General features: G+C 39.0%; 1 protein-coding gene across 4 annotated transcripts in view; it reads left to right on the forward strand.

Moving 5' to 3' along the window:
* TAOK3 (TAO kinase 3) overlaps positions 1-23,259 on the forward strand; it is a 249,497-nt gene that overhangs the window by 115,986 nt on the left and 110,252 nt on the right. For all 4 annotated transcript variants that reach the window (XM_017887864.1, XM_017887867.1, XM_017887865.1 and 1 more), the window contains 2 exons: positions 6,393-6,497; positions 17,422-17,636. In XM_017887864.1, the coding sequence (XP_017743353.1) occupies positions 17,517-17,636 (120 nt within the window). In that variant the 5' untranslated portion in view covers positions 6,393-6,497; positions 17,422-17,516. The remainder of the gene's footprint in view (positions 1-6,392; positions 6,498-17,421; positions 17,637-23,259) is intronic.

A 23,259-nucleotide genomic window follows, 5' to 3' on the forward strand; every position in this document is an offset into this window, starting at 1 on the left:
ATTTTTTAGTAGAGACGGGGTTTCACCGTATTAGCCAGGATGGTCTCGATCTCCTGACCTCGTGATCCGCCCGTCTCGGCCTCCCAAAGTGCTGGGATTACAGGCTTGAGCCACCGCGCCCGGCCTTCTGTTTTTTTCTTAAACAGGCCCTCAAATTTGTTTACTCTGCAGTCCCATAAGAACCGAATCTAGCACCATATATTTAAGTGTTCTGAGATCCTTGGGAGGAATAATAACAGAAGTTCAATCTTACATTAAATTTAAAATTTTCTTGATTACCCTCCAAAATAATAAAGTGTGACTTAGGGCAGCATGGTTCAGGAGAATGTTTCCTGTAATGGAAAATCAGAAGTCCTGAATTTTTTTTTTTTTTCAGACAGAGTTTTACTTTGTCACCCAGGTTGGAGTGCAGTGGCACAATCTCAGCTCACTGTAGCCTCAGCTTCCTGGACTCAAGCAGTCCTCCCACCTCAACACCCAAGTAGCTGGGACTACAGGCACGTGCTACCACGCCCAGCTAATTATTATTTTGTATTTTATTTCATAGAGACGGGGGTCTCACTGTGTTGCCCAGGCTGTTCTCGAACTCCTGGACTCAAGCAACACTCCCATCTCGGCCTCCCAAAGTACTAGGATTACAGGCGTGAGCCACTGCACCTGGCCAGAAGTCCGGGATTTTCATTTGGGGATAATGCTGCCACATAGGTGTCATGTGATGCTTCACTTTTCTGAGATTGAATATAAAAAGAAAGGAGTTGAAATGATGTATCTTTAAAATTCTTTCCAGTATGAAACATTCTAATTCTTATTTACTTTATTAATACTGAAATATTGTGGAGTTTTCAAATTCACTGGCTCCAGGATAGTGCTGCTAGAGAAAAACATTGTTGAGAAGAACATTATTGTTGAGAAAAATATTGAAACACAACTAAGATCTTCCATGAGTCATCTTTCTTGAAGTTTCTGGGAACGGAAAAATTATTTAAAATATTTATATTTCCACTCTCTATCAAGTGTTTCTTTCTTTCTTTCTTTCTTCCTTTCTTTCTTTCTCTTTTTTTTTAATTATATTATTATTATACTTTAAGTTCTAGGGTACATGTGCACAATGTGCAGGTTTGTTACATATGTATACATGTGCCATGTTGGTGTGCTGCACCCATTAACTCATTTTCTTTCTTCCTTCCTTCCTTCCTTCCTTCCTTCCTTCTTTCTTTCCTTCTTTCTTTCTTTTCTTTCTATCTTTCTTTCTTTCTTTCTCTTTTCTTTCCTTTCCTTTTCTTTTCTTTTCTTTCGCTTTCTCTTTCTTTCCCTCTCTCTTTCTTTCCCTCTCTCTTTCTTTCCCTCTCTCTTTCTTTCTCATTTTTTTTTAATGGAGTCTTGCTCTGTCACCCAGGCTGGAGTGCAGTGGCGTGAGTGACTCGGCTCACTGCAACCTCTGCCTCCTGGGCTCAAGTGATTCTCATGCCTCAGCCTCCCAAGTAGCTGGGACTACAGGCATGCGCCACCAGTGTTCTTTCTTATGCTAAGTTAGAATGTCTGTGAGAAATAATTTACTTGATTACCATTGTTAGAAGGTTTCCATTTCTTAGAATAAAGAAGTGTTTGTGAAGATAATTATTTCAATTGCACATCTCTGATGAAATCTTCTACTCCAAGCTAGTTGGATTGTTTATTTGGCCCAAGGGCCTAAAACCTGAAATACTACATTCTTGGCGCAGTTCTGCATTCTCACTATAAATGTAATACTTGAGGTTGCAGGAGGTCAAGGAAGAGGGAAAAACTTATTTTATGCCTGTTATTTCATCTTATCCTCTTAGAAGAAAAAATGTTCTTGTTTATCTTTTGGGGAAAGGATTAATTTGAATGATCATTTTAATTCTAAGATTGAAATGGAAAAGGGAATGTGATTTCATCAGATTTTTATGGAATATCTGCTACTTAAAGAAGCCGTAGGGCCCAGCATTTCCACTCGTAGGTATATGCTCAAGAAAAATGAAAACATATATCTGCATAAAAACTTATACATGAATAATTGTAGTAGCACTATTCATAATGGCCAAAAGGTAAGGCAGTCCAAATGTCCATCACCTGATAAAATGTGATATATCCATACAATGGACTATTATCTGGTAATAAAAAGAAATACTGATTCATGCTATGCGTTGGATTTGAAAACATGCTGAGTGAAAAAAGCCAGTCATGAAAGACCACATATTGTTTGATTGTTAATTCCCAGAACAAGGAAATCTATAAAGATGGAAAGTATGTTAGTAAATTGCTTAGGAATGGAGGAAATGGGGTGGGGCGAGGGTGGGGTAATAGCTAAAGGGTATGGTTTTGTGTGTGTATGTATGGTGATGAAAATGTTCTAAAAATAACTGGTTGGTAATGGTTGTACATATCTGTGAATATCCTAAAAACCACTGAATTGTACACTTTAAATGGGTGGAGTGTATGTAGGTGAATTATATTTCAATAATGCTGTTTTTATTTTTAAAACTGTCAGGGGTTACTATGATTAATCCAAATGTGGACTTAGACAATTATCCTTCTCTGAAGAAGCACTTGCCATCCAGTTTTAGAGTACTATGTGTGTTGAAAACTGAAGCAAAGGGAGAAAATAGTAGGTTTTATAGAGGTGACATTGAACTGGACTGTGAGAATAGTTGGGATTTGGGCCTTATAAGCAGAGGAAACAACTTGGACAAAGACCAAGTGAGAAATGAAATACAAAGTATATATAAAAATGTAACTGAATGGAATTTATTTTTTCCTGATTTTATAAAGTTTAAAAATTTAGGTTAGACTAGTGGTTTGAAGCCAGCTTTGAATGTTCATTAGGTAAAATTATTATTATTATTATTATTATTCTTTATCCCATAATAAGTAGTGAGATTTTGAAGGATTTTGAGCAGAGCTATGATATTATCTGAACCATGCTTTAGAAAGATGATTATGGTAATAGTGTTTTTCAAATTCCAGAAAAGATAGAGGCTGTAAGAGGAGGAGAAAAGGAGAGAGCATATGATGCCAGAGAAATGGAAAAACAGGCCAAAAGAAATATTTGAAGCAGAAATTGGGGATTAATTGAATGTAAGGGACGGGGAAAGAGAACAGAGTTAATGGGAGGTGTATGTGAGCCATTTAGGGGAGAAGCCAAATAGATATTTGAAAATATGGGACTGGGGCTTAGAATAATTGTCAGTACTGTCTAGTGACACAGTATTACTTAAAACCATTAAATGGGCAGAAATTAAGATAGCAGCTTGCAGTCACACAGGGGACTTGGGAAATCCTTAGAGGAACACATTCATTTAGACATCAGAAAGAAGAGGAAGTGTAACCAGAATAATTTGGAAAAACAGAAGACAGTTTCATGGGATCCAAGAGACATTTATAAAGAAGGAAGTGGGGGTAGTAAAATGGAAGAAAATTGAAAATATCCTTTAGGTTTAATGGATGAACTTCAGGAATACTGTCTTCAGCCTCAATAGCAATGTAATATTGTAGCAGAAAAGCAAACAAAGAAAAGATAAAACTGAGAAGGCTTAATTCCTAGAAGTCTTAGATAATTTTAGAACATATATAGAGCTTGGCAACCAAAGATGAAGAGAGTATGCATGCATTTTAAGAAAATTATGTAAAAGTGGGCCGGGCGCACTGGCTCACGCCTGTAATCCCAGCACTTTGGAAGGCCAAGGCAGGTGGGTCATCTCAAGTAAGGAGTTCGAGACCAGCCTGGCCAATATAACAAAACCCCATCTCTACTAAAAATGCAAAATTAGGCGTGGTGGCACATGCCTGTAATCCCAGCTACTTGGAAGGCTGAGGCAGGAGAGTCGCTTGAACCCGGAAGGCAGAGGTTGCAGTGAGCCAAGATTGTATCACTGCACTCCAGCCTGAGTCTCAAAAAAAAAAAAAAAAAAAAAAAAAAAGGGGGAGGGAGGAAAAAAAAATTAATTATTAAAAAAGAGTTAGTAACTATTTAGAGAGAGGATAATTAGCCCAGCATGGTGGCATGAACCTGTCATTCCAGCTACTCAGGAGGCTGAGGCATGAGAATCGTTTGAACCTGGGAAGGTTGCAGTGAGCTGAAATCTTGCCACTGCGCTCCAGCCTGGGCGACAGAGCCAGACTCTGTCTCAAAAACTAAAAAAAGAAAGGAGAGAGGGAGAGAGAGAGACAGAGAGAGAGAAAGAGAGAAAGAAAGAAGGAAGGGAGGGAGGTAGGGAAAGAAAGAAAGAAAACTATTTTATAGGAATGAATGTTTCCTGATTTGTAAGATACCTTATTTGAAACTACTTTATTTTTTCTGAGATGGAGTTTTGCTCTTGTTGCCAGGCTGGAGTGCAATGGTGTGATCTCGGCTCACTGCAATCTCCGCCTCCCAGGTTCAAGCGATTCTCCTGCCTCAGCTGCCCGAGTAGCTGGGATTACCATGTGCCACCGCACCTGGCTAATTTTGTATTTTTAGTAGAGACGGGGTTTCTCCATGTTGGTCAGGCTGGTCTCGAACTCCTGACCTCAGGTGATCCACCCGCCTTGGCCTCCCAAAGTGCTAGGATTACAGACATGAGCCACCGCACCCGGCTGAAACTACTTTCTTAGAAATTTAGCAACTAGTGTTCATATGATGTCATAAGGAATATTTTAGTTTATTGGTGCTATAGTCAGACTACATTAGCAGAGTAGACATGCAAACATTGCAGTTATTGATTGTTTAGAGGTTAGGTGAAATGTGATGCTGAATTCAAGCAAGTTTTAGCTACCAATTAATCTAAAGCATTCCACAGCCACAGACAGAATTGGAAGGAGTAACAAAAATAATGAAAACGTTCAGTTTATAAGTATAGGCATGAGACAAGAGTGGGATATTCTCAGCAAGAAAAATGTGAAAACGGAAGTCCATAGTTTTTTTCTAGTTTTTTCCTGTAAGGCCTTCATCTACAATGCTAGTCAAGCATCTAAAAATTATTCCAATAGATGTAGGTTTTAAATTGTTATATTCTTTGACCCAATAATTCTACTTCTAGAAAGCCATTCTCAAGAAAGCCCCCAAAATGTAGATAAGTAATAGGCACCAAGATCTTCCAGACACGATAATTTTCAATAGTTCAACACAAGGTTGAATATAGCCTTGGTTTCTGATTGTGGAGAAATGGTTGTGAATGAATTACAGCTCTTCCATAAGACAGACATTAAGCAGTCATTAAAATGACCTTTGTGAACAGTATTTGGTGACATGGCAAAATAGTCATAGGGTTAGATAAAAGAGGTGAACTATGAAATTATACATATAATGTGATCTTAGCTGCATTTTAAAAATGCAGGCAGAAATAAATACGTGCATGGAGAAAAGTATGCCAGATTGTTAATGGAGTTTTGCCTGGATAGGATTATGGATTTTTTTCTTCCCTTTTTTTTTTTTTTTTTTTTTTTTTTGAGTGTCACTCTGTTGCCCAGGCTGGAGTGCAGTGGTGCGATCTTGGCTAACTGCAACCTCTGCCTCCCGGGTTCAAGCGATTCTGCTGCCTCACCCTTGTGAGTAGCTGGGATTATAGGTGCCGGAATTTTTTCTTAATAGTGTGTATTTCCCAGGTTTTTACATTGGGCATGTACTTCTTTAATAGATAATTTAAAAATAATCATGCTCATGCCTATAATCCCAGCACTTTGGGAGGCCAAGGTGGGCGGGTCACTTGAGATCAGGAGTTCAAGACCAGCCTGGCCAACATGGTGAAACCCCATCTCTACTGAAAATACAAACATTAGCCAGGCGTAGTGGCAGACGCCTATAATCCCACTACTCGGGAGACTGAGGCAGGAGAATTGCTTGAACCTGGGAGGTGGAGGTTGCAGTGAGCTGAGATCACGCCACTGCACTCCAGCCTGGGCAACAGAGCGAGACTCCGTCTCAAAAAAAAAAATAATCATCATCATCACCCGGAAAATGTGGAAGATTGGTTATAGGAGAGCCTAGGAAAGGAAAGGTAGAGTAATCAATGCTAATCATCATGTCTATTGGAAAAGCAATTCAAAATAGAAGCCTTACTGACAGAGAATCGGTAGCATTACCGCATGCTATCAGATTAGTGCTGTCTACTGGTAGCCTCTATTAGGTTACCCTGGACACAAACAAACCAGTGGAAGCCTCAATATAGATTCTTAAATCTAACAACACATTTGTTTCCCAGATACTGCCTGTGGAAGAGTAGTTTACGTCTTTGTTTTGAGCATCTTACCTTTTAAATTTGCCATCCACTAACAGATGAAGATAAAATTTTAACTTTGTAATATTACATTTGTAAATATGTAAAAATACCACATGAGCAATTATTGATTCTTTAATTTTGCTGGTAATTATGTATTTTGTTCTTCTTTTTCCATAGGTTGCATCATAAATACAAAGGACTGAAGTTATAAAAGAGAAAAAGGAAGATTGCTGCTAAAATGAATCCGAGCAATATGGAATATTTTGTGCCACACACAAAAAGGTATTGTCCATACAACTTAGCTTTCTCCTAAGAAATGGAAAAAAATAATATTTTCTGGGTTTTTGGATGAATTTTTATCTTTGAAAGAAAAATAAAAGGGAAAGTAAAAATATTAATAAAATTGGGATAAAATATTCTTTTATAAAAATCTTTGGCCAGGCACGGTGGCTCACGCCTGTAATCCCAGCACTTTGGGAGGCCAAGGCGGGTGGATCACCTGAGGTCAGGAGTTTGAGACCAGCCTGATCAAAATGGAGAAGGCCCGTCTCTACTAAAAATGCAAAAAAAAAAAAAGATTAGCCGGGCATGGTGGCGCATGTCTGTAGTCCCAGCTACTGGGGAGGCTGAGGCAGGAGAATCTCTTGAACCCAGGAGGTGGAGGTTGTGGTGACCTGAGATCATGCATTGCACTCCAGCCTGGGCAACAAGAGCGAAACTCCGTCTCAAAAAAAATAAATAAAATAAAATAAAAATAATAATCTTTGAGCTTCTATTTATTTCCTACAATTTTTTTTCTTCTCAGTTATAGTTTACAATATGGAGAATTATTTGGTTAAAAGAAATGAGCTTACTTAAACTTTCTTGATTCCTATTGTCAAATTATTTTCTGGAAATATATATATTGCGATTTTTTTTTTTGCAGTACTTTATAGTTAGATTTGAAATTACCTAAAAGGTTTTGTATCACTTTTCTTCTAATTACAGAAGTAATAGACTTTGAAAAAAATGTTTTAGAAAATACATAGAAACAAAAAGAAGGAAATAAAAAATTACCCAAAATTTCAACACCTAATTTCAGATAAAACACAAGCTACAAAGAAACCCAAACTTATGGGTCAAAGAAGTCACGTTTCCCATATGCACTGTCGTATTCCCTCTGTGCTTTCCCTAATTATGCCTCGCCTCTTTTGCTAAAACAAAACAAACAAACAAGAAACTGCCTTGTATGAATTCCCAAAAGTGTATTACTAGGTCAAAGGGCATACCCATCCTATTCTTCAAGCAATGTATAAAAAACTATTTCCTTATACCCTTACCAAAAAAAAAGTATCTTTTTTCCTCTTATTTTGCCAATTTGGTCGGTGAAATGAGGTGTCATATTATTTCCGTTTTTACTTATTTGATCATTAGTGAAGTTACATGTTTCATATTTTAAATGGACACTACTGGTTTTTTTTTTTAATTTCCTACCTATCTCTTTTGAGTTTGTAGGTAAGTGTATGTGTGTGTGTGTGTTTACCCTTCTGATATTCAGAATAGCTTTTTTTTTTTTCTTCCTGAGACGGTGTTTCATTCTGTCCAGGCTGGAGTGGAGTGGAGTGGTGGCGCGACCTCAGCTCACTACAACCTCCACCACCTGGGTTCAAGCAATTCTCCTGCCTCAGCCTCCTGAGTGGCTAGGATTACAGGTGAGCGCCACCATGCCCGGCTAATTTTTGTATTTTTAGTAGAGACGAGGTTTCACCATGTTGGCCAGGCTGGTCTCGAACTCCTGACCCCGTGATCTGCCCTCCTCAGCTCCCAAAGTGCTGGGATTACAGATGTGAGCCACCGCGCCTGGCCCTGAATAGCTTTTAACTGGCAAATATTTTGCAAAAATTTTCTCTACTTCTTTTAATTTCTTTTTTTTTTTTTTTTTTTTTCCTTTGAGATGGAGTCTCGCTCTGTTTCCCAGTCCAGAGTGAAGTGGCACGATGATGGCTCACTGCAACTTCTGCCTCCCGGGTTAAAGGAATTCTCCCACTTTAGGCTCCCAAGTAGCTGGGATTATAGGCGTGTGCCACCACACCCAGCTGATTTTTGTGTTTTTAGTAGAGACAGGGTTTTACAATGTTGGCAAGGCTGGCCTGGAACTCCTGACCTCAAATGATCCTCCTGCTTCTGCCTCCCAAGTGCTGGGATTACAAGCATGATCTACCACACCAAGACTCATTTCAGTTTGGTACATTACATCTTTCTACAACAATAATGTGAACATATTTAAAGAGCATAATTTGTTTTGACAGGTATATATCTATGAAACCACCAACATAGTGGAAATAAACATATCCACTATCACTCTCAAAAGCCTCATCATGCCCCTTTTAACCCCTCCTACCTACTCCTTTTACCTGCCATTGCCACCCGCATCCCCCAGGTAACATTTGATGTGATTTCTATCTCTTTAAATTAGTTTGCAGTTTCTAGAATTCCATATAAATGAAATCATAAAGTATGTACTATTTTTGTCTGACTTGTTTTACACGGCATAATTATTTGAGATTCATTCATATTGTAGTGTATATCTATAGTTTATTTTATTGCTGAGTTACAGTCCGTTGTATTCATCACAGATTATCCATTTATTTGTTGAGGTACATTTGGGTTGTTTCCAATTTTGGCTATTAAAGCTACTGTGAACATTTGCATACAGGGCTTTGTATTGATGTATGCTTTCATTTTTCTTGGGTAAATACTTGAGTATAATGGCTACATCATATGATAGGTGTATGTTTAACTTTTTAAGAAACTCCCCAATGTTTTCCAAAGTGTTTTACCATTTTACATTCCCACCAGCAGTGTATGAAAGTTACAGTCACTCCATATGTTAATGGCTAACATTAAAAAGACTGAGTTTTGAGACAGAGTTTCGCTCTTGTTGCCCAGACTAGAGTGCAATGGTGCAATCTTGGCTCACTGCAACCTCCACCTCCCGGGTTCAAGTGATTCTCCTACCTTAACCTCCCAAGTAGCTGGGATTACAGGCGCTGACCACCACACACGACTAATTTATGTATTGTGGTAGAGATGAGGTTTCACCATGTTGGCCAGGCTGGTCTTGAACTCCAGACCTCAGGTGATCTGCCCACCTCACATGGGTTTTAATTTGCATCTCCCTAATGAGTAGTGATAGTATGCATCTTTCTTTTGCCATCCATCCATCTCACTTGGTAAAGTGCTTGTGTTCAAATCTTTTGTCCATTAAAAAATTTGGGTTTTCTTATTTTCTTATTATTAAGTTTTGACAATTCTTTATGTTTTCTGGATCCAGGGGTCCCATTATGAGACATAATTTGCAAAGATTTTCTCCCAATATGTTGCTTGTCTTTTGATTTTCTCAAGTATCTTTCAAAAAGCAGACATTGTTAATTTATGAATTTTTCCTTTGATGGATTGTGCTTTGGGTTATTAACTAAGAAATTTTTATCTAATCCGGGGTCACAAATATTTTCTCCTGTACCTTCTTCTAAAAGTTTTATTATTGTAGATTTGCATTTAATTCTATAATCTATTTGGAATCAGTTTTTATACAGGTTGTTAGTATGGACCAAATATATCTGTTTTCTTGCATATTTGCATGCAATTTTTCCAGTACCATTCATTGAAGACAATTATTTCTTCACGGATTGCCATTTGTCTATCTCTGTGCCAGTAATGCACAGTCTTGATAACTGTAACTTTATAATAAAGTTTGAGATTATTTTATACTAGCTCTCCAACTTTGTCCTCCTCCTTTTTCAAAGTTGCTTTGGTTATTCTGGGTCCTTTGAATTCTCATATGAATTTTAGATTAAACTTCTCAACTTCTATTTCTAAAGAAAAATGTTGAGTCTTCTGATTTATAAACACTGTATATCCCTTCATTATGTCTTTATGTCATTATTATTTTGTCATTTTCAGTGTACAGGTCTTATATATCATTTGTTGGATTTATCCCTAAGTATTTTCCTTTTTTTTTTCTTTTCGAGATGGAGTTTTGCTCTGTCACCCAGGCTGGAGTGCAGTGACACGATCTCAGCTCACTACAACTTCTGCCTCCCAGTTTCAAGCGATTCTGCTGCCTCAGCCTCCCAAGTAACTGGGATTACAGGCATGTGACACCACACCTGGCTAATTTTTGTATTTTTAGTGGAGACAGGGTTTCCCCACGTTGGCCAGGCTGGTCTCGAACTCCCGACCTCAAATGATCCACCCACCTCAGCCTCCCAAAGTGCTGGGATTATAGGCGTGAGCCACTGCACCCGGCCCTATTTCACATTTTTTATGCTACTATGATATTTAAATTTGATTTTCTTTTTCCTTTTTTTTGAGATGGAGTCTCGCCCTGTCGCCCCAGCTGGAGTGCAGTGGCACGATCTCAGCTCACTGCAACCTCCACCTCCCAGGTTCAAGCAGTTCTCTGCCTCAGCCTCCCAAGTAGCTGGGACTACAGGCACCCACCACCATGCCTGGCTAATTATTTGTACTTTTAATAGAGACGGGGTTTCACCATCTTGGCCAGCTGGTCATGAACTCCTGACCTCTTGATCCACCTGCCTTAGCCTCCCGAAGTGGTAGGATTACAGACATGAGCCACCATGCCCGGCCTTGATTTTCATTTATTCATACACAGAGACATAATCATTTCAGGCCAGGCACAGTGGCTCACACCTGTCATCCCAGCACTTTGGGAGGCCAAGGTGTGTGGATCGCTTGAGGCCAGGAATTTGAGACCAGCCTGGCCAACGTGGCAAAATCCTGTCTCTACTGAAAATATAAAAATTAGCCAGACATGGTGGTGCATGCATGTAATCCTAGCTACTTGGGTAACTGAGGCACGAGAATTGCTAGAACCCGGGAGGCAGAGGTTCCAGTAAGCCAAGATCGTGCCACTGCACTCCAGCCCAGGTGACAGAGGGCAGAGTGAGACTCTGTCGCAAAAAAATAAAAAAGAAATGTAATCATTTTATGCATTGATCTTCTGTACTTTTTAATAAACTAATAAGTTCTAGTAGCTTTTGTAGATCCCATTGAATTTTTTTACAGATGATTATGTTGTTTGACAGTAAAAAGTCTTACTTCTTCCTTTTCAGTCTTTATGCTTTTTTGTTTCTTTTTTGTTTACTGCACCTGTACGGCATCTGGCACAATGTTTTTGTTTGGTTTGGTTTGGTGTTGTAAAGAGAGAGGATCTTGCTATATTGGTCAGGCTGGTCTCAAACTCCTGGTCTCAAGTCATCCTCCCGCCTTGGCCTCCCAAAGCATTAGGATTACAGACATGAGACATCACACCCAGCCCCAGCACAATGTTGAATGTAAGTGTTGTTAGTAAACATCCTTGCCTCCTTCCTGATTCTATATTTAACATGCCTTTTTTCTCTGGTTACTTTTATGATTTTCTCTTTATCACAAGTTTTGAGCAGTTTATTATGATGTACCTTGATATAATTTTCTTCGTATTTCTTGTGCTTGAGGTTCAGAGACCTTCTTGGATCTGTGGGTTTATACTTTTCATCAAATTCATAATTTTCTCCACTATTACTTCCTCAAATAATTTTTTCTGTCCTGATATCTTTCCTCCCCTTCAGGGGCTCCACTTAGACATACAGTAGGCCACTTGAAGATGTTCCACAGCTCACTGTTTTGGTTTCTTTTTGTTCTTTGTCACAGGTTTGGTTTTTTTGTTTTTTGTTTTTTGTTGTTGTTGTTGTTGTTAGTCTTTTTTCTGTTTTATTTTGGATAGTTTCTGTTGTTGTGTCTTCAAGTTCAGTAGCCCCTTTTTTGGCAGTCTCCTCTGCTATGCTTCCCATGCAGAGGATTTTTAAATCTCAGACATTGTAGCTTTCACCTCTAAAGGTCTAATTTGAGGGTCAGGTGTGGTGGCTCGCACTTGTAATCTCAGGACTTTGGGAAGCCGAGGCGGGTGGATAACTTGAGGTCAGAAGTTTGAGACCAGCCTGGTCAACATGGTGAAACCCTGTCTCTACTAAAAATACAAAAATTAGCTGGATGTGGTGGTGCATGCCTGTAATTCCAGCTACTTGGGAGACTGAGGCAGGAGAACTGCTTAAACCTGGGCGGCAGAGGTTGCAGTGAGCTGAGATTGCACCACTGCACTCCAGCCTGGGCGACAGAACGAGACTCCATCTCAAAATGAATACATATATATATATGCATAAAATAAGGGTTTACTTTGAATCTGTCTCTGCTTTATATTTTGTCTGTGTCTGCTTTACATGTTTGATATTTTCCCCAACCTTTTCACTGTATGGAATACAACTATATTAAATGTTTTAATGTCCTTGACCACTAATTTTAACATATATCATCTATATCAATTATGGTTTGGTTTCAATTATTTTTCTCCTCATTATGAATTATATTTGCCTGCTTTTCTGCATACCTGGTAATTTTTTGTGGAGTGTTAGATATTGTGAATTTTACCTTTTAGATACTGGATATTTTATATTCCTTTAAGTATCCTTGGACTTTGTTCTGGAACACAGTTAAGTTACTTGGAAATAATTTCATCCTTTTAGGTCTTGCTTTCAAAATTTGTTAGAGCCAGGCACATTTGGTCATGCCTGTAATCCCAGCACTTTGGGAGGCAGAGCCGGGAGGATCGCTTGAGTCCAGGAGGTTGAGGCTGCAATGAGCCGTGATTGTACCCTTGCACTCCAGCCTGGGCAACAGAGCAAGACCCTGTCTCACAAATAAAAAACAGATAAAATAAAATTTGTTAGGCATCACAGACCAGCATTTAGTCTAGGGTCCCTACTATGAAGGCAAGACTCTTGTGAGTAGCCTCCAGAATGCTCTGTGAATTATGAGATTTTTTATCCTGGCTAGGGGGAACGAGTGCTATTCACAGCCCTTTTTGAGCTGTAGGTACTGCAGTCTCTATTCCTTTCAGATCGTTTTTTCCCCTGGTCTAAGGTAGCTTTCTCATATGCATACACTAATCAGTGCTCAGCTGAAGACTTGAGGGGAACCCTATGCAAATCTCCATATCCCGTTTCTGTGCTGCTCTCTTCTACTTGGCAACTCTACCCACCTTGGTCAACCCAGACTATCATCTTTGTCTCCTCAACTCAGGGAGTTCACCAGGCTCTAACTGGATTTCCCCTCTTGGCACCATGGCCTAGAAATTCTCCCGGAGCCTTAAGCTCAAACATTTGATGGCTTACATCATTTGCTTGTCTTCTGTCAGGGATCATTGTCTTTCTTTGCCTGATATCCATTGTCTTCAAATACCATCATTTATATGTTCTATCCAATGTTTTTTTGTTTGTTTGTTTTTTGAGATAGGGTCTTATTCTGTTGCCTGCGCTGGAGTGCAGTGGCATGATTTTGACTCACTGCAACTTTGACCTCCGGGCTCCAGTGGTCCCTCCACCTCAGCATCCTGAGTAGCTGGGACTACAGGCGTACACCACCATAGCCAGCTGCTAAGGTTTTGTATCTTTTATAGAGATGCAGATTGTTGCCCCAGCTGGTCTCGAACTCCTGGGCTCAAGCCACCTGCCCACTTCGGCTTTCCAAAGTGCTAGGATTACAGACATGAGCCACCGTGCCCGGCCTTGTCCGGTGTTTTAATTGTTCCCGGTGGCAGGTAATAAATCCAGCCCCTGTTACTCCATCTTGGCTAGAAGCAGAATTCCCTTCATTACATGTTTAAGATAAAGAAGTTATTAATTATATATAGTCAAGCTTATTGATTTTTAGTTTATGGGTTTGCCTCTGGTATCTTGCTAAGTAATTAAATATTCACGTGTAATTTATTCTACAAGTTTTTATGGTCTCATTTTACATTTAAATATTTATTTCTTCATAAAATGATTTTAGTCTGTAATCCGTGTTTTCCCCCAAATCCATAGCACTTAGCTTTATTCACATGGAAGCCAAAATATTCTAAAGTTTATAATGTGTTTTGGTGATTGAAAATATTTTAATTATCATAAGTTTAGTTCATAGATCTTTTGGTTTTCTTAAACACAGTCTCATAATTTGCGTTTTATGCATAGTCTCCAAAAGGCGTATCTTTGATTTAATCCATTGTGTCTTTTTTTGTTGTTCTCAGACATAAGCAATAAAATCAAAACACTTTTTGAACTTTTTGTTTTTTGAGATGGAATCTCACTCTGTCCTCAACAGGCTTGAGTACAGTGGCATGATCTCGGCTCACTACAACCTCCGCTTCCCGGGTTCAAGCAATTCTCCTGCCTCAGCCTCCCTAGTAGCTGGGGCCACAGGAACACCACCACACCCAGCTAATTTTTGTATATTTTTAGTAGAGATGGGGTTTTACCATGTTGACCAGGATGGTCTTGATCTCTTGACCTCATGACCTCATGATGTACCTGCCTTGGCCTCCCAAATTGCTGGGATTACAAGCGTGAGCCGCCACTCTCGGCCACTTTTTGAGTTCTTATTTTGTGCTTTCCTTCACCTGATTGACAAATAGCTGGATTTCAGTTACTTTCCCAGTAGTATTGATGTAGTAACTTCATGCTTGATTATTGGCATCCATGGATTGGCAGGATGACTGCCTAGGACAGGTGCTTTGTTGGCGGAGGGATCCTTTTTCCCATATAAACCTTCAGTGGTTTCCCTTTCCCTCAGGATAAAGTCTAAACTTCTTAATATGGTTTAAAGGGCCTTTTGCAGTTTTTCTTGGCTCAACACCAGCTTCATGTGTTCTCCTTCCAGCTCTCCCGTACAATTCATATTGAAGGAACTAATTTTATTTTCCCTAAAAGGCATGCTTTTCACGTCTAAGTCAAAACAGTCTGGGTCACCCTATAATATCCTTATATTAAAAAATAATTGCTTTCCCCTCATAATCCAATCAGTTGCAACCATTTTACCATTTGTGTCCTTATAATTTAGTGTCTATAAGTCCATTTGACTCCTAAGCCCTTTAAGGACAGGGACCACATCCCCTTCTACCTCCAAAACTCAGTACAGGGTATGGCAGATAGTGAACATTCAACAGTATTTGTTGAATGAAAGAATGAGTTGGGGAAAGGAGTAGATCCTTAGGTTGATGATCTATGTATACTAGTGAAATGACTAGACTAACTCTATGAAGTAATGTATGTTGTCACCTATGGCTGCTGTGTCTCAAGAAAAAAATACCTCTTATTACTATCAGTTTTACTTCTTTAATTAATTACTTTCTTTTTCCTCTTCTCCTAGCATGAGACCCACTGGCCCATGTTTTGAAAAATAGTTTTATTGACCAAAGCCAAATTTCTATCTTGGTTATCTAGCTGGTCAAGGAAGAAATACAGACTATCCTGTGATAAGTTGAAATGTTGGCATAAATAAATGATTATCTGGGTATGAGGGCAGAGGTTATTTAAAATGAAAATATAGATGATTTTAACATTTCTATATTTTTCAAAAAATAAATCTATGTCAAATAAATGTATGTAACTATTGGCAGATCAATATGAACATGTCAAAATGATACCCTTTTATTAATAGAAACTTTGATTTCAGAATGTTTTATGTAGCAGCAGAATAGCTTGCCTCTTTACATGGGCATTTAGCCTAGCCTACAAGTGATAGTAATTTCTTCTAGTAGTCAGTAAAGAATTGTTTAATTGCCTGTATTTCTATATGAATATACCACATGTCAATCAAGAGCATGGGCTTTGCTGTTAGATCTGAGTTTTAATTGCGGTCCTGACAAATACTGGCTTTCTGACCATGTGGAAGTAGTTTAGCCCATGAAAGTCTTAGCTGGTTCTATAAAATTAAGATAATAAAGTCATTATATTATGAAGCTATTGTAGGGATTAAAGGAGATAATATATGTAAGGATTTAGTGCTGTCTGGCACATAGTATCAATTATTAAATACCAACCATTATTATTTCAACATTAATTACACCGAAATGAATTTTAGTAATATCTCTATAATATAATTTACATTCTATACCCTTCACTCACTTAAAATGTATAATTGAATGATTTTTAGTATAGTCACAGTTATGCAGTCATCACCACAGTCAATTTTAGGACATTTTCATCACCCTGAAAAGAAAGCCTGTACCTTTTAGTTATCACCCTCCAAACCCCCCATCTCTAAGTAACCAATAATCTACTTTCTGTCTTTATAGATTTGCCTATTCTGGAAATTATATGTGTGTGTGTGTGTATGTGTATGGAATCATACAATATGTGGTCTTTTGTGACTGCTACTTTCATTTGGCATAATTTTTACAAGATTCATTCATGTTGCAGCCTGTACCAATACTTCATTCCTTTTTATTGCTGAATAATATTCCATTATATGGATATACCACATTTTGTTTATTCTTCCACCAGTTAATGGACATTTGGGCTTTTTCCACCTTCTGGTTATTATGAATAATGGTGCTATGAACATTTGTGCACAAGTTTTTGTGTGAACATATGTTTTCATTTCTCTCAGGTGTGGAAACTGGGTCAAATGGTAACTCGATATTTAAGTTTGTTATGAACTGCAGGGCTGTTTCTAAAATGGCACAGCCACCAGTAGTGTTGGAGGGTTCTACTTCTCAGCATTTTCATGAATACTTATCTTACTTTTTGACTATCACTATCCTAGTGAGTATGCAATGTATCTCACTGTGGTTTTAATTTTCGTTTCTCTAATAACTAATGATGTTTGAGGATCTTATCATATGTTAATGGTCATTTGTGTATCTTTTTGGAGAAATGTCTATTCAAATCCTATGTCCTTTTTTTTTTTTTTTTTGTGACAGAGTTTCGCTCTTGTTACCCAGGCTTGAGTGCAGTGGCGCAATCTTGGTTCACCGCAACCTCCGCCTCCCAGGTTGAATCAGGTTCAAGTGATTCTCCTGCCTCAGCCTCCCAAGCAGCTGGGATTACAGGCATGCGCCACCACACTCGGCTAATTTTTTGTATTTTTAGTAGAGATGGGGTTTCTCCATGTTGGTCAGGCTGGTCTCAAACTCCCGACCTCAGGTGATCTGCCTGCCTCAGCCTCCCAAAGTGCTGGGATTACGGGCATGAGCCACTGTGCCTGGCCGTTGTCCATTCTTTATTTGGGTTTTTTTGTCCTTTTGTTATTGAGTTGTGAGATCAAGAGGCTTTTTAATATTTGCATGTATTTGTATTGCCATCAAGTAAAACGTGTTAGAAATAATTTAATGGCAAATCTTATTTTTCTACAGGTACTGAAGATTTACGCCCCCCCAAAAAAAATTGTCAATGAGAAATAAAGCTAACTGTGATATCAAAAAGCAGAGTGCCTGCTCTACTGGCCATCATGCGTAAAGGGGTGCTGAAGGACCCAGAGATTGCCGATCTATTCTACAAAGATGATCCTGAGGAACTTTTTATTGGTTTGCATGAAATTGGACATGGAAGTTTTGGCGCAGTTTATTTTGTAAGTACTTAAAAGAGTTGTTTAGATAGATCAGATTAAGAAAGGTTGGACTCTAGGCCTGGCATGGTGACTCACACCTGTAATCCTAGCACTTTGCAAGACCAAGGTGGGAGGATCGCTTGAGGTCAGGAGTTCAAGACCAGCCTAGGCAACATAGCAAGACCCCGTCTCTACAAAAAACTAAAATAAAATAAATTTTGAACTCAACATGTTCTGTATACATAGCTATTGCTCGTAAAATAAGCTTGGTTTCAGTGATTTTTCTATAAATTAAATGATATCTACAGTAGAAGCAAATAGTCATTGCTGAAAAGCCAGTTCCAGAATCCTAGGCTTTATTCAATTCAGTGGTATTTATATCAACTGACTCACCTATTAAAGTAGTATAAGAAAGTTAAGAGCTTTGGTCAGGCGTGGTGGCTCATGCCTGTAATCCCACCACTTTGGAAGACCGAGGTGGGCAGATCATGAGGTCAGGAGATCAAGACCATCCTGGCTAACACAGTGAAACCCCATCTCCACAAAAAAAAAAAAAAAAAAAAAAAAAAATTAGCCAGGCGTGGTGGCGGGCGCCTGTAGTCCCAGTTACTCAGGAGGCTGAGGCAGGAGAATGGCATGAACCCGGGAGGTGGAGCTTGCAGTGAGCCGAGATAGTGCCATTGCACTCCAGCCTAGGCAACAGAGTGAGACTATGTCTCAAAAAAAAAAAAAAAAAAAAAAAAGTTAAGAGCTTGAAGTTGAGTTTTGTGCATTTCCACTGTATGCTAAGTTCTTTCCTGCCTCAGAGCCTTGTATATGCTATTCCCCCCACCTAGGAAACTCTGCACATTACATCCCCATCCCTGTCAGTTCATCCTACAAGTTTTACCTGAAGTGTTACTTTTGCAAGATACCCTTTACTCTTCAAGCCTCCACCCCTAAATCAATACGTTATGATTTCATAACATTTTGTGCTTATATTTTGTTGCATTTATCACAGCTGTAATAAAACAATTACATATATGATTTTTTGCTTTATATATGTCTTTTTCCCTAAATGACAAGTGTCATGAGGACAGGGGTTATGTCTATCTTGTTCATCGTTATATTCTCAAGAACTAGTATATGCTTACTACCTAAAAACAGTAGTAGGAATTTGATAAATACTGGGTGGCTGGGTGGATGGATGGATGGATGGATGGATAGATGGATAGACAGATAAACAGGTGAACAGACAACTATTCAGAGAAAGGAACTAACTATGATTTTTAGTGGCAATCATGTCAAGTCAGTATTTTCGGTTAAGGGGTACAAGGCTGTCCCCCGGGAATCAGTTTTAGTTACAAGAATGTGACTGTCTTCTGATGAGAAAAACAAATAGCCAAAATTTTAACAGCTTATTCACCTGAAATTCATTACATAAAATATAATTGTTTGTTTGTTTGAGACAAGTGTCTCGCTCTGTAGCCCAGGCTGGAGTACAGTGGCACGATCTCGGCTCACTGCAACCTCCACCTCCTGGATCCCGGTTCAAACAATTCTCCTGCCTCAGCCTTCCGAGTAGCTGGGATTACAGGCATGTACCACCATGCCCAGCTTATTTTTGTATTTTTAGTAGAGACCGGGTTTCACCATGTTGGCCAGGCTGGTCTTGAACTCCTGACCTCATGATCTGCCCACCTCGGCCTCCCAAAGTGGTGGGATTACAGGTGTGAGCCATTGCGCCGGGCCCTGTTTTTTGTTGTTGTTGTTGTTTTTAAGACAGTCTTGCTTTTTAAGGAGTCTTGCTCTGTCGCCCAGGCTGGAATGTGGTGGCGCAATCTCGGCTCACTACAACCTCCACCTCCCAAGTTCAAGTAATTCTCCAACCTCAGCCTCCTGAGTAGCTGGGATTACAGGCACCCGCCATCATGCCAAGCTAATTTTTGTATTTTTGTAGAGAGGGGGTTTTACCATGTTGGTCAGGCTGGTCTCGAATTCCCGACCTCAGGTGATCCACCCGCCTCAGCCTCCCCAAAGTGCTGGGATTACAGGCGTGAGCCACCGTGCCCGGCCAGAATATATAGTTATTTAATTTAATCTTGATAACCTTAGTTGCTTTATTAAAGTAACAGATACTTCCTTAAGCATAATAGTCCATTAAAACAAATAATAAGTTAAGTACTAATTATTGCCTACTTCTCCAAACTTGTAATCAAATAATTTCTTTGTAATCAAACAGTATTGCCTCTTCCTTTTAAGTCGTCCTTTATGTTCTGCCATCTGGATAGGGCTTATCTTTAGTTGTCCTTCCAAATGAGATTTTATGAATTGCATCTTTACTTTGTCCTTTTGCTTCTAGCCAAATCTTCATCCTGGATTTTCTCTAAACTGTTTCTTAACCGTTGTGTCTATGCTCAGCCCTACCATTACTTCTGCTTCCCTCACTGCCATCAATAACTTGGCTCCCACTGAAGTGTATTTTGTCATTAAATACGATAAAAGATTGTTTTGGCTGGAAAGGGTGCTAATTTCCTAGTTAACACTCCCATGTTAGTGTGTAGTCAGGATAGCATTTAAGGCCCAAAGTTCTGTCTTCTTTAGTCACAGACCCTCTTGTTTACAAAGCGTTTGTATCATAAGTATACATAAAGAAGTATACACAATATACATATATATTTTAATATATAGCTTAAGAAAGAATTTAAATGTAAATCTCTATGTAAAAACACCACCCAGGTCAAGAAATAGAATACTGCCAGCATCCCAAAAGCCCCTCTTTATGTCCTCTTCAGTCAGAACCCTCTCCCTCCCCTTAGGAGTATCCACTATTCTGATTTTTATGGTGATTATTTTCTTACTTTTCTTTATATTTATAACCCACTTACTCTGTACTCCTAAACAATGTGAATTGGTTTTGCTTAGCTTTGGAACTTTTGAAAAATGTAAACATTCTGTATATATTCATTTGTGACCTGTTTGTTTTGCTTACAGATGTATTCTTCAGTCATCTTTGCTTTCTTTTCTTCTATTACTTTAAATCTAATTCATCTTCTCAGAATCTCTCCTGGCAAAAGTCAGTCTCTATTCGACTCTTCTCATTTAAAAAGCAGCCAAACCCTTCTTAAAGTGCTAATACTTCAGAATGACTACAATAAACCACACATGCTTTGAAACTTACTAAAAGCCATTTATAATAGTGGCAAAATGAAACCTTGTAGTAGGCTGCAGAAGACCTAGTGATTTATTTGCTTTTTGGGCTAAGCCCTGTCTATTTAGCTAGAATATGTGCTTTTTTGAAGATGAGGACTATTTCTAATGTTTCTTTACAACTCTAAAGGCTGGCATGATCCCATTTACAGTGGGCACTAAATATATATTATTTGTTGCTAATGATAGACTAGAGAAATGATACAGGTACCAGGGTGGCATTGATAAACGTAATCATTAACTGTATAGGGCCTGTATATAAATGTGAAAAGTACAGGCCTATGTATACCCATAAAGCACTAAAAAACAGATTAAAAGGGAATTAACTGACACTGTACTATAAAACTTACAAAAAGCTTTAACGTTTTATCTGTAGTGGTCACATCGGCAGTATCCTAAAAATGGATTTTCCTGTTGGCCAAAGTAATATTTATATATGTTGCTTCTTACTCCCTGCTAATAGATTTTTTCCTTTTGTTACTTTTACCATTACAACCAGGAAGAACTCTGTTATCTCTCTTTTTTTTTTTTTTTTTTTTTTTTTTGAGACAGAGTCTCGCTCTGTCTCCCAGGCTGGAGTGCAGTGACGGGATCTCAGCTCACTGCAAGCTCCGCCTCCCGGGTTCACGCCATTCTCCTGCCTCAGCCTCGCGAGAAGCTGGGACTACAGGCGCCCACCACCACGCCTGGCTAATTTTTTTGTATTTTTAGTAGAAACGGGGTTTCACCGTGTTTGCCAGGATGGTCTCCATCTCCTGACCTTGTGATCCGCTCGTCTCGGCCTCCCAAAGTGCTGGGATTACAGGCGTGAGCCACCGCGCCCGGCCGAACTCTGTTATCTCTTATTTGGACAACTATGGTTGCCTGCTTTGGTGTCTCTTTAGTCTGTTGTGCATACCTCAATGGCTTGAAAAAAAAAATGTAAATCTGACCACATCCCCTTTCCCTATAAAGCCTTTAGGGGCTCTCCCTCGCTCTTAGGCCAAGATCAAAATCCCTACTATAGCCAGCCCACAAGGTCCTTCATAGACCCTATCTCTACCTGAACTATCTTCTCTCTCATTCTCATTGCTATAGCTCTGATTGCTTTCTTCTGATCATCCTTCCTGGAATCTTGCATAAACTGTTCTCTCTCGAACAATTTCTCCCTTCTATTTTCACCTTCTTAACTCCTGTTCATCATTTAGCTCTCAGCCTAAACCTCATTTCTTCAGGGAAGGCTTTCCTGACCTCCCTAAGTCACATCCACCATTGTTGGTTCTCAAAGTAACACATACCCTTCTTTGTGGCACATATCACAAATGCAGTTTTACATTTTGTCTTTTATCATTTTATTTTTGTTACTGTCTATCCTCCTAGAGGAGAGATAGGTACTGGGCATATTAACTCACTATCTTAGCCCTAGCACTTAACCCAATTCCTGATAAATTGTGGGCAGCTAGTAAGTATTTGTTGAATGAATGAATGATGAAGAACTCTGAGAACTTGGTACTGCTAATTAGTGCTTTTCATAAGTCATAGTCATGCTGGCCATAAACACGAGAGTCTGGCTGCTTGTATTTTTATACCTAAACACTGTAATTCTGTTAGCCTCCGTAGGTCACAGCTTTTACACTAAATGCTGCCAGGTAATAAACTTAGTGTGAATTGTAAACTGGAACAGCTCTTGTAAAATCAATCAGCTGAGAGTATATGTTATGTTCAGAGAAAATATAAATTATTAACTTGATGAAATATTTCTGTGTGTTTGGATTTACATAAGTAATTTTGAATTTGCATCATTGGCTGGGCGTTGTGGCTCACGCATGTAATCCCAGCACTTTGGGAGGCCGAGATGGGAGAATCACTTTAGCCCAGGAGTTTGAGACCAGCCCGGGCAACATAGTGGGAACCCATCTCTAAAAAAAAATTAAAAAAATAAAAAATAAATTAGCAGCATTAACACATGAAATAGTAAGAAACTGTACTAAAGGAAAACAAACCAAAAAAGGACTGAGCATATTCATTTTTGTATTCACCTAAACACAACTCTAAAGTTTGTAGGTTTCTAGATCACCTTTTTTGAACTCAGTATATTATCCGTAACCCACCTAAAGCAAATAGTTTAGTTCTGTCTTTCTAGATATAATTACCTTTTAGTTGGGGATCAAAAAATAGGGCAAAAAGAAAAGCTTTTCACTTTTAAATTTTATTTATTCATTTATTTAGAGACAGGGTCTCTTACTCTGTCACCCAGGCTGGAGTGCAGTGGTGTGATCATAGCTCACTATTACCTTGAACCCTTGGGCTCAAGCAATCCTACTGCCTCTGCCTTCTGAGGAGGTAGCTAGGACTACAAACGTGTGCCACCACACCCAGCTAATTTTGGTTTTAATTTTTTTGTAGAGACGGTTTTGCTGTGTTGCCCAGGCTGGTTCCAAACTCCTGGGCTCAAATGATCCTCCTGCCTCAGCCT

Source organism: Rhinopithecus bieti, unplaced genomic scaffold, assembly GCF_001698545.2.
Source record: "Rhinopithecus bieti isolate Rb0 unplaced genomic scaffold, ASM169854v2 scaffold_17010, whole genome shotgun sequence".
Lineage (NCBI taxonomy): Eukaryota > Metazoa > Chordata > Mammalia > Primates > Cercopithecidae > Rhinopithecus > Rhinopithecus bieti.